The 20,213-nt window shown below is 39.8% G+C and overlaps 2 protein-coding genes across 3 annotated transcripts in view; both read left to right on the top strand.

Moving 5' to 3' along the window:
• Positions 1–12,145, top strand: part of cd2 (CD2 molecule) — a 34,900-nt gene extending 22,755 nt beyond the window's left edge. Inside the window, exons 3-10 of the mRNA XM_028571875.1 lie at positions 3,428–3,501; positions 7,760–8,052; positions 8,414–8,491; positions 8,729–8,900; positions 9,318–9,380; positions 9,555–9,632; positions 9,930–10,168; positions 10,980–12,145. Coding sequence (XP_028427676.1) covers positions 3,429–3,501; positions 7,760–8,052; positions 8,414–8,491; positions 8,729–8,900; positions 9,318–9,380; positions 9,555–9,632; positions 9,930–10,168; positions 10,980–11,072 — 1,089 coding nt within the window. The 5' untranslated portion in view covers position 3,428 and the 3' untranslated portion in view covers positions 11,073–12,145. The remainder of the gene's footprint in view (positions 1–3,427; positions 3,502–7,759; positions 8,053–8,413; positions 8,492–8,728; positions 8,901–9,317; positions 9,381–9,554; positions 9,633–9,929; positions 10,169–10,979) is intronic.
• The window catches only part of LOC114550902 (immunoglobulin superfamily member 8), a 34,208-nt gene continuing 24,991 nt past the window's right edge, over positions 10,997–20,213 (top strand). The window contains exon 1 of one of the 2 annotated variants that reach the window (XM_028571873.1): positions 10,997–11,078. In XM_028571873.1, the coding sequence (XP_028427674.1) occupies positions 11,069–11,078 (10 nt within the window). In that variant the 5' untranslated portion in view covers positions 10,997–11,068. Of the gene's footprint in view, positions 11,079–19,173; positions 19,227–20,213 lie in introns of those variants that run through there. The other variant, XM_028571874.1, reaches the window with a different exon arrangement.

Below are 20,213 nucleotides of genomic sequence, written 5' to 3'. Positions count from 1 at the left end.
GCTGTAAGATTGGGAATGATTGAGATTTCTTTTGGCACAGGTACCAGAAGACTTACAACTTTCAGACACGTTGCTCACGTCACATCTACGTCTTCGAGCTCAGTTGGAGGCTGCTCAGTAACGCTCAGCCGTCACCGGAAAAGTGCTTCTAATATCCTTCACCGGTCTCCGTCCAGAGCAATGGGATCTGTTGGTCCATTTATTTAATGCCTCAACGTGAAGTTACACATTTTTGGAGGTGCACGTCAAGCTACGGCGGAGGGATTGGAGGGGGGTTTGCGGCGACGCAGAGGGGTCTGCGGGGGTACGCCTCCATCAGGAGTCGCCATCAATGAGATAACATCACAAACAGAAACAAGTTCAAGCATGCAACATTTACTGTGAATCCGTTGGGCGTGCGTATCCACTTTGAATCCCATACGGGTTTAAGTTAACTTTAATGCCCCAGTCTGAATCCGAAACCAAAAGAAGAATAAAGCTTCACAGGAGGATGTGAAACATAATTTTTTTAAAACTGATGTGTTACAGAAACAATATTTGGTCTGAGTGAAAAACTGCCTTAGTGAGTTTGTTACTGCTTCTCCTGTGAACTGAAGCCACAGTCGTGTTAAACCATAAGAGAGAAGCGGTATCTCAGTGCCCAGTTTATAGTCTTTTTTTATCACATTCTACTCACAACTCTAAACCTAGTGACTCTTCAAAACCTTCACCAGTCTGTCCTGTCTCTGTATCCACATTACTGATGATTATTATTAACATTACAACACTGCATGGAGCAGAGTCTGCCAAAAGGGGCTGAAAGCTCACCTGGGCTTTTCTTGCACTGGGACACACCTGAGAAACAGAAAGTGAGGACAGACTGTGGTGAGTTAGCGCCTTATATATAAAATGAATATTGAATTTAAAATTGAATAGACCTAACCTTCAGAACCAAGCAAAGTTAAGAACAGCTTATGATGATAAATGAAATACTTAGCACGACTATTCTTATGTATATAAATTATGATAATGTATGATATACTGTACTTCATTTGTGAGGGGGGACATTGGAGTGATTGCTTCTCAGCACAGAAACACATTATGTGTAAAGGACAAATCTGGTGATTCAGTCAATCAATGAATTGATCCTACTAACAAGTAGTGTGTGTATCCAAAGCCTGATATATCTCATTACTCTTCCTCTGTGCCATAGAACTCTGTTGTTGTCCAAAAACTATTATAAACACTTGTATGAGCCACATTCTTGCACTGTTCCCACATAACACCTTCCTGATACTCTCAGTACTCACTAGAACACTAAAATGTGTGTTCATCTGCAGCTGAAAATAGTCCCCAACAAATAATTCCTCCTGTTTGACTAAAGCCTGGGACACACAGGGCCGAAAATCGGCCGTTGTACACTCTGGCGAGGTCAGTGACTCGAATATGTTCGGTGTGTCCCGTGCCGTCGTCAGTCTGGGGCGCTGTCGGCGTTCATTTTGGCCGACCTGACATGTTCAGTCGGCGGCAGGGCAGTCGGGACTCACCCGAAAAAATGTGGAGCGGAATGAGCGTGACTAGAGTCTCTCAAAATCTGACGAAAATCTTTTAAACTGACCGTTGTTGATCTGAAATGAAGACAGATTCAGCAACTGCATGGCCTATTTCTCGCTTAAAATGTTTTCAGAAACACGTTTCAGTGAACTATTTTAGTACAATATGAGATTGTATTCTGAACGGCCGCCATGACAGTCTGGCTTAGAATTTCCGGAGAAAACAAACCCATGTGACGCGTTCGTCCAATCAGCTGCCGGTTTTCATTTCTTGGGCAACAATACAGCGCCGCCTGCTGCTATGGAGATGTATTACGTTTCTCAAGTCGGTGTCGCCTCAGTGTGTCCAGAGGCAGTTTTTTGGACCTTGGGGACCTGACTGATCATTTCGACTGGCTTTTCTGCCGAGGGTCGGCCGTGTGGTTGGTGTGTAACGGCTTTAAGGTTCGTTTGTGCCCAGCTGTTTTAGCAGATTACATATTATATTATATGCTGTGTATTTGTGAGCTGTTTTAAAATATTTACATCTATATGTTGAGGTGCAGTTTTAAATCACCGTGGTATGCCTTTAATTGTGAGAGAAAATGTGCTTTTAATGATGTTGTGCTCCTGCTTAACAGCTAAATGATCCCTGTTGCTAATTGTTTTATTTTCTTTTTCAGTGTTAGTTCTTTATCATATGATCCAAGTTTCCCGAAATTGACAACCACAACTCAAGCCACATATGGGCCGACACATTTCCCCCCCATCCGTGTTGTGGCACAACAACAATTCAGAACAAAACGAGGGCACACCACCTATCCCTAACCCACCAAATATTTAGCTAACATACATTTTGGCACAGTATCTGCTACCATTGTAGTTGGAGTGAAACATACATTAGAGGTTTGTGTTTGCAGCTGCAGCAGTAGGATTGTTTATCAAAGTAAATTACAACATGTTAAACTTGTTGCAGCGCCATGACAATTCACCTGGGGGATGCTGTTGTTGATGATGCAACTTCTTTTTCAAGCAAATTAAACATAGCATAACATTTGTTCTTCTCAAAATAAAATTGCACAACCTTCTTTGTCAGATTGCAGCCACAGAAGTTTGAAATATTGCCGATTCTTAATGACAAAAGTTTGAACGTTTCTTCAAATAGAATTCCTAAAGCTTTCAGAAAGGACATTTCAAAATTTGAAAACTGCAAAAACTCTCCTGAAATAGATTAAGCTTGAGTCTGTGTTGTCAAGACATACACAACAGTTTGTTTCTTTCCTCATTTAGTGTTTTACAGTCTTTTACAGCCTAAGAAAATGTGCACATGTACATTATTTTAGACGCTCCTAACTACATAAACAGTCCCCTGTTAATTAATTGTATAAAAAGATTTTTAATTGTTATTTACGTGATGTAAAGATGTTGATGAGAGGCACAAAGATCTGCTGAAGATGGAAAATGGTTAGGAAAGAAATTAAGTCAGTGCATAATGTCAGTTGTCAGGCTGACCAAAAACATACACAATACAAGAGGAAGTGGTTTCCAACTGATGTCAATTTATGCTTTTAAAGTCTAATCCATGTTTCACCTAACAAATGTAAGTGTTTGGTGTTTGTGCTGGGAATCATTTGTATCTTGAAAATTTTGAACTTGCGGTCACGATGATATATTTTTTGTTACTGAAGCTGTTAAAGTAGAATAAGAAATGCACTTCTCTCAGTTTGCTATAAATATAACATTAGATATGCTTGCTTTGAAAGTAGATCGGGCCCCTTGGATCACTTCCTTGAGAAACCATAAACACACACACACACACACACACACACACACAAAGGAGGTGATCTAACTGCTCTGACAGGAAATAACCTTGATAATGGAAAGCGCCTGTTCTTCTTTCTTTTTCATATGATGAGGATGTCGATGAAGATGGCTGCCGTCTCCACCATCTCTCTGCTCCTGCTCTGCTGCGTAGCCATCTCCCTCGCAGGTACTGTACAATTCAACAATTCCATTCCTCATTAGGATGTTGTAATTTGAGGATTTTATGGATTTCAATTTGACTTGAAAATTAAACCAGAATTTATTTTCCTTTAGCATCAGACTTCTGACCTACTTCCTGTAACAGTTCTAGATCTTAACATTTCTTTTTTCTTCATATGATTTTTAAAAAGCAAAATGTCTTTTCTATGGCCAACTGAATACTCTTAAGGGCTTATTTTCTCTGCTATAATATTGCAGAGTGGAATAAGGCTCTTTAATATGTTTCTGCCCTGGATATTTGTCCCACTGTCCTGTATAAATCATATATTAATGCCAATCATTTCCAGACAATGCATGCTGTAGTGTTTTATATGTTCTAACTTGTTTTAACATTTACATTTCCAGCCATTACTTGTTTTTTATCATTGCATGTTAATAAAAGTGCGTTTGGTATATACTTAACTAAACAAATAATTAAACAGTTTTAAAAAACAAAAGTAGGAAAACAGATTAGAAATCTATAAAACTATGGTTTGCCTTGGCATTGATGCATGATAAACAGTAAATGGGCCAAAACATGCAAGAACAGTTGACCGATCCTTGAAATTTGACTATTGTTTTGACAAAAATTCTCCAAAACGAAATAGACCAGATCCAAATTAAAGGCTGTTTTCTAAATGGGTAAATTATTAATTTGATGAATCGCTGTGGCACCAAAGAGGAGCTAACAAAATGTTCATGCAGCTGTTGCTAAAGTCACTGACACGGGCAGGGTTGACGGTTTAATTCCCGCTGAGAGAGCTGTTGAAGAAGAATGGCATGAAACAACTTCTATAATATGAAAAGATTGGTTTTACATCCATAAGGGTGTATGTGTGGGTGTGGGTGTGTGTGTGTGTGTGTGTGTGTGTGTGTGCATCAGTGAGAATAAATGTATGTAGTTTTGTTTTTTTCTGTTTACACCCCGTTAGCTGTTACTTTGTTGAAAAAGGCAAAGTTTGTGATTGCGGGCGAATGCGAGTTGGTAACCTCTGCCAGAAATATACCATAGTTAGACAAGAGAAATCATCAAGCGGCGTTAACTGCAGCAGGAACGCGCTGCTGATGTGGTAACGTCGGTCTGAAATGAGGTTACAAAGGACGAACAGGAAGTCGCTTCAGTACAGGTGACCTACAGAAACAGCAGTCACAAAACACAGAGAAGCAACCAGATCATTTCAACTACTGAAATAATACGAAAGAAATACATGAATATAAAATGGCATAAACGCAGCAAATAATATTGTCGCTCATCACTTTTTTTTAGATCCTTTTTGTGTGGACTCTCCTATCTAATGTAAATACTACTGAGTTGCTGATTAAAAAGATACAACTATAACATAGTTTTTTATGTTTTCAAAAACTATTCCATCTTAAACTTCAGCCATTACTTGTTTTTAATCATTGCATATTAATAAAAAAAAAAATGTGGATAGATTCTCACCTGAATGTACGATTTAGCACTTTTAGCACTTTTAGCTGATTCAGACAAACAGTTTTATTTTTGAAATGTCAAAGTTGATGTTTGGCCAGTTTCATTGTTGCAGTCTCGGAGGTGTGAAGATGTGGTGTTATAGCAAGCCTGCACCCGTTCTGCTGTTGCTTCCTGGATTATTTTTTTTAGGTTATAAAAGGCCTAACCGTCTTCATTTAGATTTACAACTTTTGATAACAAATGGTTTTGCTTGTTTTAGACTCATTAGCCATAGATAATAGTGATATCTTGAGATACCAAATTATTCTCTTGTGATCAGGACTTTATCGCCTCTATCTCCAGATATAATAAATACTGCCCCTAATAGTTCTGGGACTTTTTGTTTTTGTGAAAAACTGAGACAAACGAGTCCGCGAGGCTGACTCAAGAGGCACAGAATCTCATCCCAATACATTCACAATCAAAACTGTTTGTGAACTATTTAGCAATCTAATCTTTATAGGTGAACATAGGCCTAAAAATGTAAATAGGGGAAGTCCTTTAAGAGTGGGGGGTTATGGGTAATATAAATGTCTTAAGGTGGATTTTGCACTTTGAGATATCTTTCCACTTCATCAACTGCTAGATGTCATGAATGACATCATTGAACTTTCTCTCAGTTTTATTTAACTTTATCAAGGATCTAACTTTAGTTTGTGGGGGGTTTTGATGATTTAAACTTGTATACTGCTAGATGTGATCTTCAGATATGCAGTAGTATAACAAAAAAGAGAGAGATGCTACCAGCCAATCAGAGTAGTGGATTGTGTTTTAAGCAAATCGTTGTTTTAAAGATCCCCACAGCTGTGGTGGGTGTGGAGCTCTGGAAACCAGTTGACTTTTGATTAAACTACTATAATTCTGTGCTGTTATTATTATAATTATATTAATACTGTTATATGTTCAAAGCACATTTCTCCATGAGAATCAGAAACAAAAATTAATTGTCATTTAGATTAAAAGCTGTGTCATGATTGGAGCATGGAAGAATTACAATATCGCACGTATACCGGTATTTTTTATTATTTATTCATTTTTGTTTTTTTAAGTGTACTTTGGCCCTTTAACAAGTGCGAGAGCAGTTACCCACTGACCTTCACATTTTTGTAACTGTCACTTAAATGAAGACATTTGAAGACACTTGCTTGACTAGTGACTCACATGTGTGTTCCAAAGAAGGCCCTAAACCGCCAATATATATTTTTTTTATTATCATATAGGAAAATATTAACCTCATCAGATGTAACCACTAATTTCCTGTGGGTTACATTCACAGAAAATGAAACTGTCAAAGATAGATTCTGTGATTGCAAATCAAATGTCCAAGCCCCTTTCTACACCACTTCTTTTTTTCACAGAAACTGCTATGTTATTTTTATACGTATAAACCAATAATATATAATACATATTTTGTATATTTAAAAAAAATAGGTTATGCATCACAATTGGGGCCAATCACTAGTCTGCTCTTCATCTGCAGCACATGGAAATGAAGGTTGGACGTTGAGGCAGACACACATATGGGAGTGTGTTTTGCTGTGCGTGGCTTTTTAGCAGACTGTGGTCTGAACCGAGACAACAGGATATATTTCACACATCATCCATCTTCAGTGCAATCAGCCTTTGTGACAAGGTGAAATGATCTGCAGGACGGCTGCTGAGTTTCCTTTTCACATTCTTTTGTCAGTTTCAGACTTCATGTGCGAATGAGTAGGGAATGAGCAGAGAAGTGAGAAGTTAAGAGAAGTTGAAATGATAATGAATAAAAAGTGAAAAGTGAAAGTTAGTTCTACAAAAATAATAACTAGAAATCCATACAGCAAATAATGGGCATAAATAGCGTGTAAAGTGACTTGAAATGGTTGTCAATGATTTGTTACATTTGCACGGAGACATGAGTTAATCCAACGTTTCATAGTGAGTGTCATTTTGAAGTAGCCACATTCCTACTAAGACAAAAATGTTACAGGCCTTTCTGTATATTTTGGGAACAGGTCTATCTATGTTATAGACTGGGTAAACCCAGCCCGATCTGCCGGCGATTTGATTTCTCCCTGCAGCTCAGGCTGGAAACCTGTACGTTTATCTATCCTGCTTCCGTTACAATTTTGCGGGGACCAATCACAAACTGGCTTATCCACCTGGTGCGCTATTGGCGGGTTTAACACAATGACGATAGAGAAGTGACCAAGCAGCTTGTTGTTTACGTTCAACAAGCTGGCCACCGAAGCGCAGCAACCCGTTGATGCCACTGTCGCTGCTACGTCACCGGGAGCTCATTAGCTATTTCCTTGGAGCCGAGCTGCACCAATCACATCATTGTATCTGATATAGGCGGGCCAGAGGCGAGCTAAACCGATGACAACAGTTTAATCTACCAGTTAGCTCCGCTGGTAGCTAAGCGTATGGGGCTCTGGATACGTCACCCAGTGTATTGTTGTGATTGGTCGTAGTGTTATCCAATTGCGTCCAGTGAGATTTTCAAATGCATGCTTGGTTCTACCCCTCGAGTTGGGCCATGTTCATTACTCAATGCCAGACTCTTAATCTTTCAGATTTGGGTCTGGATTTCCAGGCTAGGAAAAACTGTAAACCCACATTAAATATTTATCATTAACCACCAGTGTTTGACACTTTTTAAAATTGAATTTGGAAAGGCTATTCCTAGTCCCCAGAGGATGAATCCTAATGTTTGGCATACATGGCATTGACTGATTCTCTGTATTTCTTCACCTTTCTTTCTCTTCCAAAGATTCTCAGGATGGTTGCGACTACAATGCTATAAAAGGAAAGGACTTCACTGTGCCTCTGTCCTCAAAACTGGAACCGTATCACCAACTAAAATGGAGGCACAACAATACAGTAATCGTAGTTCGAAGAACAGCCAACGTTTTTGTCGTGGGGAATAACACGGACGTTTCTAAAAATGGTTCCCTGCTGCTCAAGAATCTGAAGGATAGCGACAACGGGATATACACCGCAGAATTGTTTACGTCAGATGGAACTAAAACAGGGGAACCGAAAAGCATAAAGTTATGTATATTTTGGTATGTAACAACAAAATTGTTTGTACATTTACCTTTGTTTAATCAAGTAATTAATGATACTGTGCATCCCAGAAACAAAGCACCTAAACCGTGTTTACTGTTACCTTATCTGTTGAATATGGTCACATATTCACACAATATGAACATGAAATAATAATAATAGGTGTGTTGTGATGCATCAGAAGCTGTTTCAGGCATGCGGTATAATCAACAAATATCAGAGAGCTAAATTTGGTTTTAATACGCTGTCATTAGTTCAGATCCCTACATCTGTTTTCATATTTTGCTTGTCACTGAAATGATAATTAGTGTTGTTACAACGCACAATGAGCTTGAAACAATCTAATCTGCTCCACTCAGACCATGTCCTAAAGCCCAAAGTGATGAAGGATTGTTCCTTACCCTTTGTCACATTTACCTGCCAAGTTACAGCCAAGGTGAGTACGAAAGTACAATCTGGTTTATTTACTGTACAAAGCAGATTAGGGCCACATTGTAAGTGGAGTATTATCCAAATGATCCCACCTATAAAGACGTGTTTGTAAAAGCCGTAGACAGAGAAGGGTCTGTATGCGTCCTTAAAAATGTGTTTTCTGTTACACTTAAAGCTCTACATATTGTCATCTTAACCCTCTAATCCATCCATTAATGACCTCTTTACCCAACTGCCCAAGGATCTCAAATTTGCATGGCTTCAGAACAAAAATGTATTAGAAAAGGAGATAACCCAGACTCTGAAACGAAAGGCTGAAGAGGTGGAAAATGATTTCTTCCAATGCAAAGTTTCCAACCCCGTCAGCTCTGAGACCAGTGACTCTGTTACACAGGAGTCGTGCTATACGCGCAGTGAGTATTATCCAGTGGTTAGTACAGCCACATGTCTCTGTGACCTATACCTCTCATGTGATGGAAACGATTGCTCAGTATTAAGCAGGTTGTTTATTGGAACACCTTCATCCTAAGTGGAATGAATTCTAACGAGAAATAAATAGACTTCTGGGGGAAGCACAATCATTTTGTGGGATAATCGCATCTATTAATACATTCTGAAATATGATTTAGCTCGTAGAGAAGTGAATTCTCTACAGGTGAATCCTCTCAGTGAACCTTCCCTGAATAAATAAAGTTAAAAAAAAGAAAAAGAATTGTCAGCCCACCTATTAACCGACACCACTAACATAGCCATTTTAAGAAATGAAAAAGAAAATACATGCAATCAATACTTATTCAATGTGTTTCTTCTCTTCCTCTTTCCTTCCTAAGATTCCATTATACCAGAAAAACTATTCGGAATTAATACCTGGGTTTTCGTGGGCGCCGGAATAGGTACAGTATGTTTGCTCTCCTGTGTAGCTCTAGCAGTATCTTTTATCCGATAGTGTATACTAATACATCTTTTGACTTTTTATATCTCTCCTCATGGCTTGCTGTACAGTATGTGGTGCCGCTGAAATACTATAACTCACCCAAATCATTATTATTATTATCCATCCTCATCAGGTATTATTGTGGTGCTGATTTTCGCTGTTATTGTTTACTGCGCCTGCAGAAAACGTAAAAAACGCATGCGACTGAAGGGTAAGGGTTTCTTTTATTTAATAATAATAATAATAATAATAATAATAATTCATGTTCAAAAATGGCCTCAATCTTTGCACTTATCATTACCTTAACCTAAGCTATTTATAATGATAGAATGTGTATTATTTATAATATGTATACTCAGGGGGTGTCAGACTGGGGGTGGAAATGGGACTGAGTACCCAGGGTTCTCATGTGAGGAGGGCCAAAATGATACGAATGAAAAACATGTGAAGAAAAGATACACGTTAAACATCAGGAACCGTCATCTGTGCTTATTTCCTCAATCATCAGACGAGGAGGAGCTTCGTTTGGCGTGGACCAACGAGCAGCAACAACATCATCAACATCAACATAATCATCCTACCGATCCACGTCATCACCGTTGCCAGCAGCAGCCGGCCGGCCACACCGGTCCTCGCCAACATCGCTCCAAACAGCACCGCGAGCAGCAGCAGCAGCAGCAGCAGCATCCCCGAGCTCTGGAACCGCCCGGAGCTTACCCTGAGCCCAGCCCCCGACGACTTCCACAGGTAGGAGCTCATAGTGGATCTGAGAACTCAACACCGTATGGAAAGATCAGTGTGGCCTTTGCTACAACTATTATTTCTAGTCATAGTTCCACTATCTTGATTGTTACTATAGTCCCTCTTTGACAGACTCTCCTCCAAAGCACGCTGGAGGAGAGTCTGGCTAGTCCACACACAGCATTCGGGGATGGGAGAAAAACGTGCTCTGATTTAATGGCATTTCTTTAAACCAATCAGAATCGTCGTGGGCGGTGCTAAGCTCCGCACAGAGCCGCTGCAAAACAGTGGTGCGATAGAAAACTCAGATTGGACAGATGGTCTAGCTAGCTGTTTGGATTTACCCTGCAGAGATCTGAGGAGCAGTCAACCATGGTCCTCAGAAATCCACCGAATTTAAACACAAGCCAAAAGAAAGCGGAGGGAAACGGAAAATACACGCATCCGGCGAAGTTTCCTGCAGCATCGGAGCAATCCCGGAAGTGGAACGCGAAGGCTATAGACTATTGTTACTATAACTGCCACTGTTCATCATTCCAACTGCTATAACTATTATGAATCCTATTTCTCTATATCTGTATATCCGTATCAGTGTCTGTAAAGAGCCTGGGTCTGTCCGAGGTTTTTGCCTAAAGACAATGTCCTCGCCAAATGCTTGCTCGTGGGAAATTATTAGGTCTTTTGTAAATTATAGAGTGTGGTCTAGACCTACTCTCTCTGTAAAGTGTCTTGAGATAACTCTTGTTACAATTAGATACTATAAATAACATTGAATTGAATGTAATTGTTCTGACTCCCATTTTTTACCTCCCCTCAGACCCCACGACAAGTTGAAAAAACTGATGATGACGAGCAGCCTCCTCCTCTTCCTCAGCCCAGGAAGAAAGCTGTCAAAATACAAAGAGTATGACACCATGTGAGTGTTGGAGTTTAGGGAACTTAATCACTCCCTTTTCTTTTCTGGGTTCACCTTCTCTTCTTATTCTCTTCTTACCCTCCCCCAGACTTCTCAATTGATGTTTTTGTTCAAACTCAGCAAGAAAAAAAAAAAGCAGATTAAAGACCCTTTACTCCTCCACAGCTCGGCGTTAAACATTATGATTTCATCAGGATGTGGTCATAATCTCAAAATATTATTTTAGTATAGGATATTATAGTTATTTTTGTACTTTTCTAGTTTTTAACATATAAGTCATCTTCTTAATACTTGAGCAAATTACATGTTTACTGTGTCAGATAACATAACATGAATGAACAAAAGGAACTCTTAACTTCCCTCTGATATGTCGACTGTATTTAACATGGAAAGGAACTCAAAAATAATGAGCAAAATTCCGCAAACTATCTGCTGAGGAAGACCATGAGATTCCAAAAAGTTCAGGAAAAAGCTGATTTTTTTTATCTCTGATCGAGCCTAAATCCAGCAAGAAATACTGGATGCTATTACAAACTCAAGGAGGGAGAATTTACTCAAAGTAAATACGCCTATTTCCCTGAATGTCAAACTATTCCTTCAAACAAACAATAATTATTTATTCTCCATCTCATTTCACATTTACTGTTTTTTTTCCTCATTGATTTTACTTTCTACTTCTACACTTTTTATGTACATTTGTATGCAGTTCTTTGTAATTTCTTCTAATTTCTTCTTTTGTATTTGTGCTGTGAACTGCCGCATTAAATCATACAAAGACCGGTCACATTTTCTTTGCTGAAAGAAACAAACTACTTTTTTACTTACTTTATTCACTTTATTTTCTACTGTTTTTTGTTTTTTTAAACTTGCTCATCCTTCAATGTTGGTTTTTAAAAGGACAGACAGGTTAATTGGATCATAGTAATAATGTGAATAAATGTGTTTTTATGCAGAAAACAGATCATCATAACCAACAAAATGTACCAGAGCCTTTACTTTTATATCCATCTAAGTATCTGCTTTTAATGTAAAAATGTCAAATAAACGATACGCTGTGAGCTTTTTAATTAAATGGTGTAAATTCTGATTTGACTGTTCCGGTGAAATATAAGCGGGGGAAACTGCGTCATTTTCACCACTGCAGCTCGCTGTGTGTGTGTGTGTGTGTGTGTGTGTGTGTGTGTGTGTGTGTGTGTGTGTGTGTGTGTGTGTGTATTTTAGTCACATATCCTGTGTCTTTTTGCTGAAAATGTGTTTGTGGTTTTGAGTTATGTGCTGAGCTACTGCCAAGTGTGTGTGTGTGTGTGTGTGTGTGTGTGTGTGTGTGTGTGTGTGTGTGTGTGTGTGTGTGTGTGTGTGTGTGTGTGTGTGTGTGTGTGTGTGTGTGTGTGTGTGTGTGTTTGTCTGTGTGTTCCTGTACTTGCAGCTTTATGGCAACAGAGAAATTAACATTTGACATCAAAACACATGTTTGCAGCTATTTTGAATGCTCTCTTTTTATTTCATAAATGTAAATATTGAAACATTTCTACTCACAACTTTTCGGCTTTATTATGTTCTACTGCTGTTACTTTACACCCATGCTGTGCTGCTGTGTACTTATGTTGACACCTTTCTTTCCCTCTTCATACTGTATGTTGTGTTCTTCAGTCTCCAAAAAAGGTATGAACATTTATTTTAAAGCTAATAAAGCTGCCCAGTTGTTAACAAGACAGCAGAAATTATTAAAGAAAACTGAAAACAAAATGAACACAGTTTTATGTTGAGAAATATTCATAATCTTGGAATTCAACACTAACACATCAGCCAAGAGAACAAACCATCCTGAAATGTATTCTTTGTTAAAATATGCAAAGCACAAGCCAGCTCCTTGTCATACAGTGCATCAGCTGATCACCTTAACTTGCAATAATAATGATGCACGATATGTTGCCGTTCCTCGGCCTGTACATGTTGATTTTTTTTTTTTTGGAGTAAGAAATTACTTTTTAATCCAAATCCTTTATACCTTGTTTGGCAAAGTGATTTATTAGTTGCATTTACAGTTTTTCTTGATTGCTTTTGATGCAGCAGTCAACTCAAACTCCACATTTTTCAAAACCGTTAACACACTGGCCGAAACAGTGGCACTCAATACATGTAAACCAAAATAACATCTATTAGAGTATAAGAAATTAAGAAAATCTAAATAAGATCTATTACAGTAAAGTATAAACATCTATTACTGTAGAGTAGAAGAAATAGCCACTATTGCTACTCAGTCTCTTGTGTCTTGATGACGGGGCCACATGGCCTAACCCTGCACACTGATTGCTAATTGAAGATTTGTGTGAAGGAGTGTCAAACAGGTGTTTCAGTGATCTCATACTGATGTAGGTAGTTCCTAATAGATAGGAACAGATGCTTTCTGTTTGGTTACCATAGCTAAAACAACGGAGTTTGGACTGCTTGAATGACCTCCGTGTTAACTGTTCTGCAAAAGGGTGGGGAATGTGTCAATCCAAAGAGAAAGGGTTAACACATTTGCAAGAAGTGTCTTCTGCTCTGCTGAGACAGTGATGATCAAAACCGAGTGGATCCCAGTTTCTTTAAGCAGGTCAAAGCACTCAAGAAAAACTGTAACACTGCATGCAGATTTCTTTCATTCGATTAAATTGTACATGGGAAGACACTTTTGGAAACATTAGCCAAACAGCACGCATGCCCAGGTGTACATAGTATGCAATGTGGGGGAAAAATAACATGATTATTTACTTGAGTCAGAGCCTGTCTACGGAGAGCCATTTCACTCCCTGTTTGGCCCCATTGTACCGAATTTGGTTGCAGTTCCACAAGAGTTCCACTGGGGGTGATCGCAGGCAGTTGGAAAATGAATGGGAGTCTATGGAGCTAAATTAGTCTCTTTCGCCTGATTGTCGTTGAGAAATCTCAGATTTGATTGTAGTTTTTGCAAGTTCAACATGGATTATAGGTCGAAAGTTGAACGAGTTACTTATGTCCTTTTGGATTTCTTACAGGGTGAGTCGTTGTTGCCCACCACACTTACTGGGAATTACTGGAATTGTTGGGTCTTTGTAAATTATAGAATGTGGTCTAGACCTATTCTATCTGTATAGTGTCTTGAGATAACTCTTGTTATAATTTCATACTATAAATAAAATTGAATTGAATTGAACAAGCTAGCATTCTGCTACTGAATGCTGATTGGTCAGTGAAGGACTGATTACCGCTTGATGGCATCCGAAGCGGAACCAGAATGTCAGAGTGAATATTTCGGCGTGGTCTTTAAAACATTAGCAAATCTCTTTCTAGCACGTGTATTGACAGGGAGAGCCTAACCGGTCAGCTGTGTTGTCGATGCCTCAAGAGAAAAAAGGAAGTGACTCAGAGCTTGCCGTAAAGCAGTATCTCTGGCCGTATGTGTGTATGACGTCATTGACATTTTAGAAGGTTTTTTAGAACAAAAAAGCCACTTTAAAAAAATCTAACACCCAGCAGTGTGTATTTTCTTTGCCTCCCCTTTCGAATGCAACATTCAAATTACTAGACAAAAAATGATATCCTGAGAAAAGTGGATTTTGAGGGGTATAGCTCCATAGACCTCCATTCATTTTGCACTCGCCTGTGAGCACCCTCATATGGAACCAGAGTGGAACTGCAACCAGTTCAGAAGGAAGAAAGTATCAAGAGAGTGGAACTTCTTCCCTTAATTTTACTGTCTATGCTTCCTCCCTTATTAGAAATTCTTTACTTGAGTTTTTAAGTCTGTATTGACCCATTATGTCCACTAGATGGCGCTGTAGTTTCATGTACACAGAGCCAATCAGTTAAAATTTGGGATCTGTTATCAAACCCAATCTGATTTTAATTTCAGCATTGGATTGTATGCCAAGAGATAATCAGATGTCTGCATATAGTATGTATGATTTCCATCTTTTCAGTAAATTGTTATATGTTCCATTATAAGATAAGATAATTATCCAGCACCCAAACCAGGGCTTTTTAAAAATGCAATGGATTATCTGAAAATATGAGTAATGATAGTGATAACACACATCTTACAGGGATAACACACATAGTATACAGATCAGATAAATCCAAGAAGATCATCCCCATCCCCTTTAAGATTTCAGCCAGATTAATACATTAAATATATAGCACTATTTCCTAATCTGTAGTGGCAAAAATAGTTCTCTAAAGGGCCAGAAGATGGCGGTATAGGTCCATGTTTTTCTCCAGTAGGTCAGTATGTTGGCGTTTGAGTTGAAATCATATATGCTGTTTAACATTGTCTCACAGTTCACACAGTCTTGACATTTATTGCTTCATGCTTTCTCTCGTCTCACTAACATGACCTTCTAATGAACACAAACGTGTAAAGAGAACCAAATTTATTTTAATTCAGTTTGCATGAAAGAGGTTTTTTTTAACAAGTGTAAGTGTTTTCAATGCTTTTCTGTGATTTCCAATGTATTGCATGAATGTGATTTGTTTGTTGTTGTCATCATCTTGATTTTGTGATGAATTAGCATTTTCAAAAAAATAGTTTTTATGTGCATGTTTTCCTTTTAAAATGAATGAAAATGCACCAAACTTTGCAGAATGGTCAAGTCTCACCTGACTTCATAAAAGGGGGAAATGGTTGTCCAAATGGTTTAACTCTAATGAATTCTGAACAAATTCTAAAAGCCCTTTTCCCCATTATGGCTGCTGTGTTGCGGCTATAATCCACTTATATTGCTTCTCTGGAAAGAACTCATTAAAGTCTGTGAAGATTCGGTTAGATTTTTAGGCTTTTCCCTTTATTTTGAAAGTGGATAGACATGAAAGGGGGAGAGAGACGGGGGATGACACGCAGCAAAGGGCAGCAGGTCGGATTCGAACCCGCGCCGCTGCAGCAGGACTCAGCCAACAACAGCTCTTACTGGGTGAGCTAGAGGTCGCCCCTTCAGTTAGATTTAATGCCATTCTTACAACTGCAACTGTTGTTGCTACTACTACAACAACAAGAAGTTGGCTACAAGCATAACTGCTGCTACTACTACTACAACTACTACTACTACTAGTGTATTCTACATATATATATATACATTATCACATTGTTTGCCTGCAGCTTTGTCTGCTTTCTTACAGTAAACAAGTCTTAAGTGAAAAAGAGATTTCAAGTGTAGGCCCTATTGTAGAAAATGCATTATAGCTGAGGTAACTGGCAGTGATTGGTTTGAAATTCAAGTCTGTTAGTCCATTAAAACTATGAGTAATGATGTCAAAAATCCAAGACCTGGTTAATGACTGATAGGGGAGTAGGGCGTAGTAAGATAAGACTGTGTCCGGTGTGTGAGGAACAGATGCTACCTTGTTGAGCCAACATACAGCAGTAGGTTACACATTTGATTCCTCCCTGCAACACGCACACCCACACACACACACACACACACACACACATTTTAAAATAGGATAGTCATGTAGCCTATCACAGCAGATGACCCATAAAGTTTTAACCTTTGACCCCGAGTTTTCTTCTCACCTCTTCTGGCTGAGCGATGGACTTTGCCTTGCCCGTGGGTCTGTGTAAATACACCACAGGACTGCAACTGGCAACCGGCTTGTGTCCGCGTCCGCCTTGATAAAAGGGCAGCAACAATTAAAATTTGGGAGTTAGATAAGAAGATGAGCAATCAATTAGCTTAGCTTAGCATAGAACTGGAAACATAGGGCATACAGCTAGCCAGGCTCTTTCTAACGGTAGCAAACTCTGCAGACTAGCACTCTGAAACTCACAAATGAACATGGTATATGTTGTTTGTTTGGTCAATACAAAAAAAACTATATATAAAATCAACAATTTGCAGTTTTATAACCTATCCAGTCGTTTCCAATGTCTTTATGCTAGGCTAAACTGACTGGTTACTGCCTCCATGACAGTCTGTCTAATCAGGTGCTTGGGAACCTGTTTTTGACCAGGGGTGCTGAATAACAAAATAATGGATGTCTGATGATTTCTTCCCTCATGAAATGTTTCTGGAAATGTAATTTTAGCACAGTGTATGGGTGAGAGTGATAAGAGGTATAAATGGACTTCGGCTGTGCGTCGGCCGGTTCACGCCTCACTGTCGTCCATTAATACCTGACAATGGACACCTCATCGGGCATTAACCCTTACGTAGTCTATATTCAAACCTATCCATAATCCGTTTTTGCTATTTGCCTCGTTATTTGATGTACAAAAATATAAATAATGTCAGACAGCCAATTAGTAATTATTAAAAATAAAATAATAATTAAAAACAAATTCAGCTCCTTCCAGCAGGGAGTGCTGCAGCACCCCCCTTCCTGCGCGCGATATTACGAATCCCACTATGGCCACGGCAAGACCCGCCCTTCAATAGCATTTATTGGCCAGGCGTCCATGCTTACGCCAGGTAACGTAATCCCATTTGTACAGGTCCTATCCCCTGACCAATCGGCTATCCTAACCTTAACCACTCGAGGTCAATGCCTAACCCCAACCAATCAAGCTGCTTCGTAGGGCGGGTCTTGGCGTGGCCATAGTGGGATTCGTAATTTTGCTTCCCGCGCCCTTGTCTGTCTTTGAATTTCCGGATAAACCAGACCCACGTGACGTGTTCGTCCAATCAGCTGCCGGTTTTCATTTTTGGGCGACAATACAGATTCGCACCGGCTGCTGTTATGGAGACCATAGGCGTCGATACCGTGGGTGCTCTGGAGCTCGAACACCCACGGAAAATACTGAGCACCCACCTAGCACCCACGTGTGCCAGACTGCCAGTAGGCTACATTCATTTAAAATTAAACATTGCAATTGGTGCTAAGTGGGGCGTCTGTAATAATGTGATTGGTTATGTCCCTGTCAGTCACCTGCTCCATATCCTATCCACCAATCACAGCGTCTCTTGGATGAAAACGCCTCCATCCCCCCTCACAGTGCGTGCATGTGCATTAGGTAATCAGAGTGCAGAGTGAGAATTAAATGGACAGATTTGTTATTAAAAAAGCACACCTAATGATGCAGGTGCATTAACGACATCCAGTGCAGAGAGTTCTTAATTTCCCACGAAGCTGATCGTGGTCGATACCCCAGAATCGGTTACTGCACGCTAGATACAGTGTACCGCGAGCTGCCGGTCGTGGTGCTCCGTCAGGTCAGCGGTAGTTGGTGGTCAGTTAAACTTCTCATCTCCAATCCTGTCTGTATTTGTGAGAAGTGGCGCTGTCCTGAGTTGAAAGATCATCATTCATCATTCAATCATTATCGAGTTAATAGTGTGTTTGTATCGGCCGCTGTCCGTTTCCCAAGGTTCTGAAATCCCAAAAATCTTTGACTACTTTTTTTTAAAGGGCATGTGCCCGTCAGTACCCACAGAGGAAAACATAAATCGGCACCTATGATGGAGACGTATTACGTCTCGTCGCTTTGGTCTGTTCCGAGGCACTTTTTTGACCAACTTGGGGAGACTGATCAGTCCAACTGGCTTTTCTGCCGAGGGTCGGCCGTCTGGTCGGTGTGTCTGGGCCTTAACACACCAAGCCGATAATCGGCCGTTGGACAGTCTGGCGAGGTCAGTGACTCGAATCTGTTCGGTGTGTCCCGTGCCGTTGTCCGTCTGAGGAGCTGTCAGCGTTCATTTTGGCCGACCTGACATGTTCAGTCGGAGACAGGGCAGTCGGGACTCACCCAGAAGTGGGAACGGAATGAGCGTGACTAGAGTCTCTCAAAATCTGACGAAAATCTTTCAAACTGACCTTTGTTGAGCTGAAATGAAGACAGATTCAGCAACTGCATAACCTATTTCTCGCTTAAAATGTTTTCAGAAACATGTTCAACATTTTAGTACGCCACCATGACAGTCTGGCTTTGAATTTCCGGAGAAAACAAATCCACTTGACCCGTTGGTCCTATCAGCTGCCAGTTTTCATTTCTTGGGCAACAATACGGATTAGTGCTGCCTGCTGCTATGGAGACGTATTACGTTTCTCAAGTCGGTGTCGCCTCAGTGTGTCCCGAGGCAGTTTTTTGGTCCTCGGGGAGCCGACTGATCATTCCGACTGGCTTTTCTGTCGACGGTCGGCCGTCTGGTTGGTGTGTCTCGGCTAAGAAACATTTTCTGACGGCGATGTGGTGACTGCGTATGTTAGAATTCCCATACAAATGTACGCCTACTAAAGACGTCTAAACTAAGTACGTCGCCTTACAAATGTGTGAAACACACGTCTCACTATCTAAAGACGTCTGCACTAAGTACGTCATCAGCATTAGTGTTGACGAACTGACCGAAGAGCCGGTTAATTAACCCATACCCGACTCAAATATCCTTTCGATCCCGGTGATTATATATTTGTGAAATTATGCAAATGACAGCCTTTTCAAGGCATTTCAGAAGGAAGGAGTGGTAGCATGCAAGCTCCGAAATTGACGCTCATCTGAGGAATGGAGTTTTGGATAATATTCAGCTTCGGCAGCTTTACCTATGCTAAAATATACAATGATTGAGGAAGCCTAGCAACCTGTGTTGAATTTCTTATTACCCAGCGTGCTTTGCTGAATGGTCTCAATGTTTTATTGTTTTATATCATGTTTACTAGAGGAGTAACTTAGCATTTGAAGTAATGCAGTAATGCAGGAAGTGTCTACACATGTTAGGATATTTCATGGCTGTAAAAAATCAGTGGCCATCTGTACATCTTAGCCAAACGCAAACCAGTACAGAAGGCATCAATAAAATGTTGGGGAGGGTCATCCCTTCTCTCCATATTATTATGGAGGTTCATCCAATATGTATTGCTGGTGAGGGGAGGGACAGGTCTGTTTTGACCTCCGGTGGCCCCTGATATAAATAATGAACAGACCCAAACTAGAGTAGGCTACAGTACATATATTCTCATCCTTTAGATTCACATTTTGTTAGTGTTCTTTTACTTTCTGGTGCTTATGTGTTACCAATTAATGTGTGGCTACTAATATATCATGCTATATAAAAAAAAGTATTAAAATGATGAATGAACACTCGGAATGCCAGCATTAGCTACCTTAGCTCAGCCGTCGGAATGACAAAAAATAAAATAGCAAACAATCATCAAGTGTCTTACGCCTTAGGACCTTAACGAAGGTATAGT

The sequence above is a fragment of the Perca flavescens genome, chromosome 24, assembly GCF_004354835.1.
Source record: "Perca flavescens isolate YP-PL-M2 chromosome 24, PFLA_1.0, whole genome shotgun sequence".
Taxonomy (NCBI): Eukaryota; Metazoa; Chordata; class Actinopteri; order Perciformes; family Percidae; genus Perca; species Perca flavescens.
This window is presented reverse-complemented; position numbering and strand designations above follow the sequence as displayed.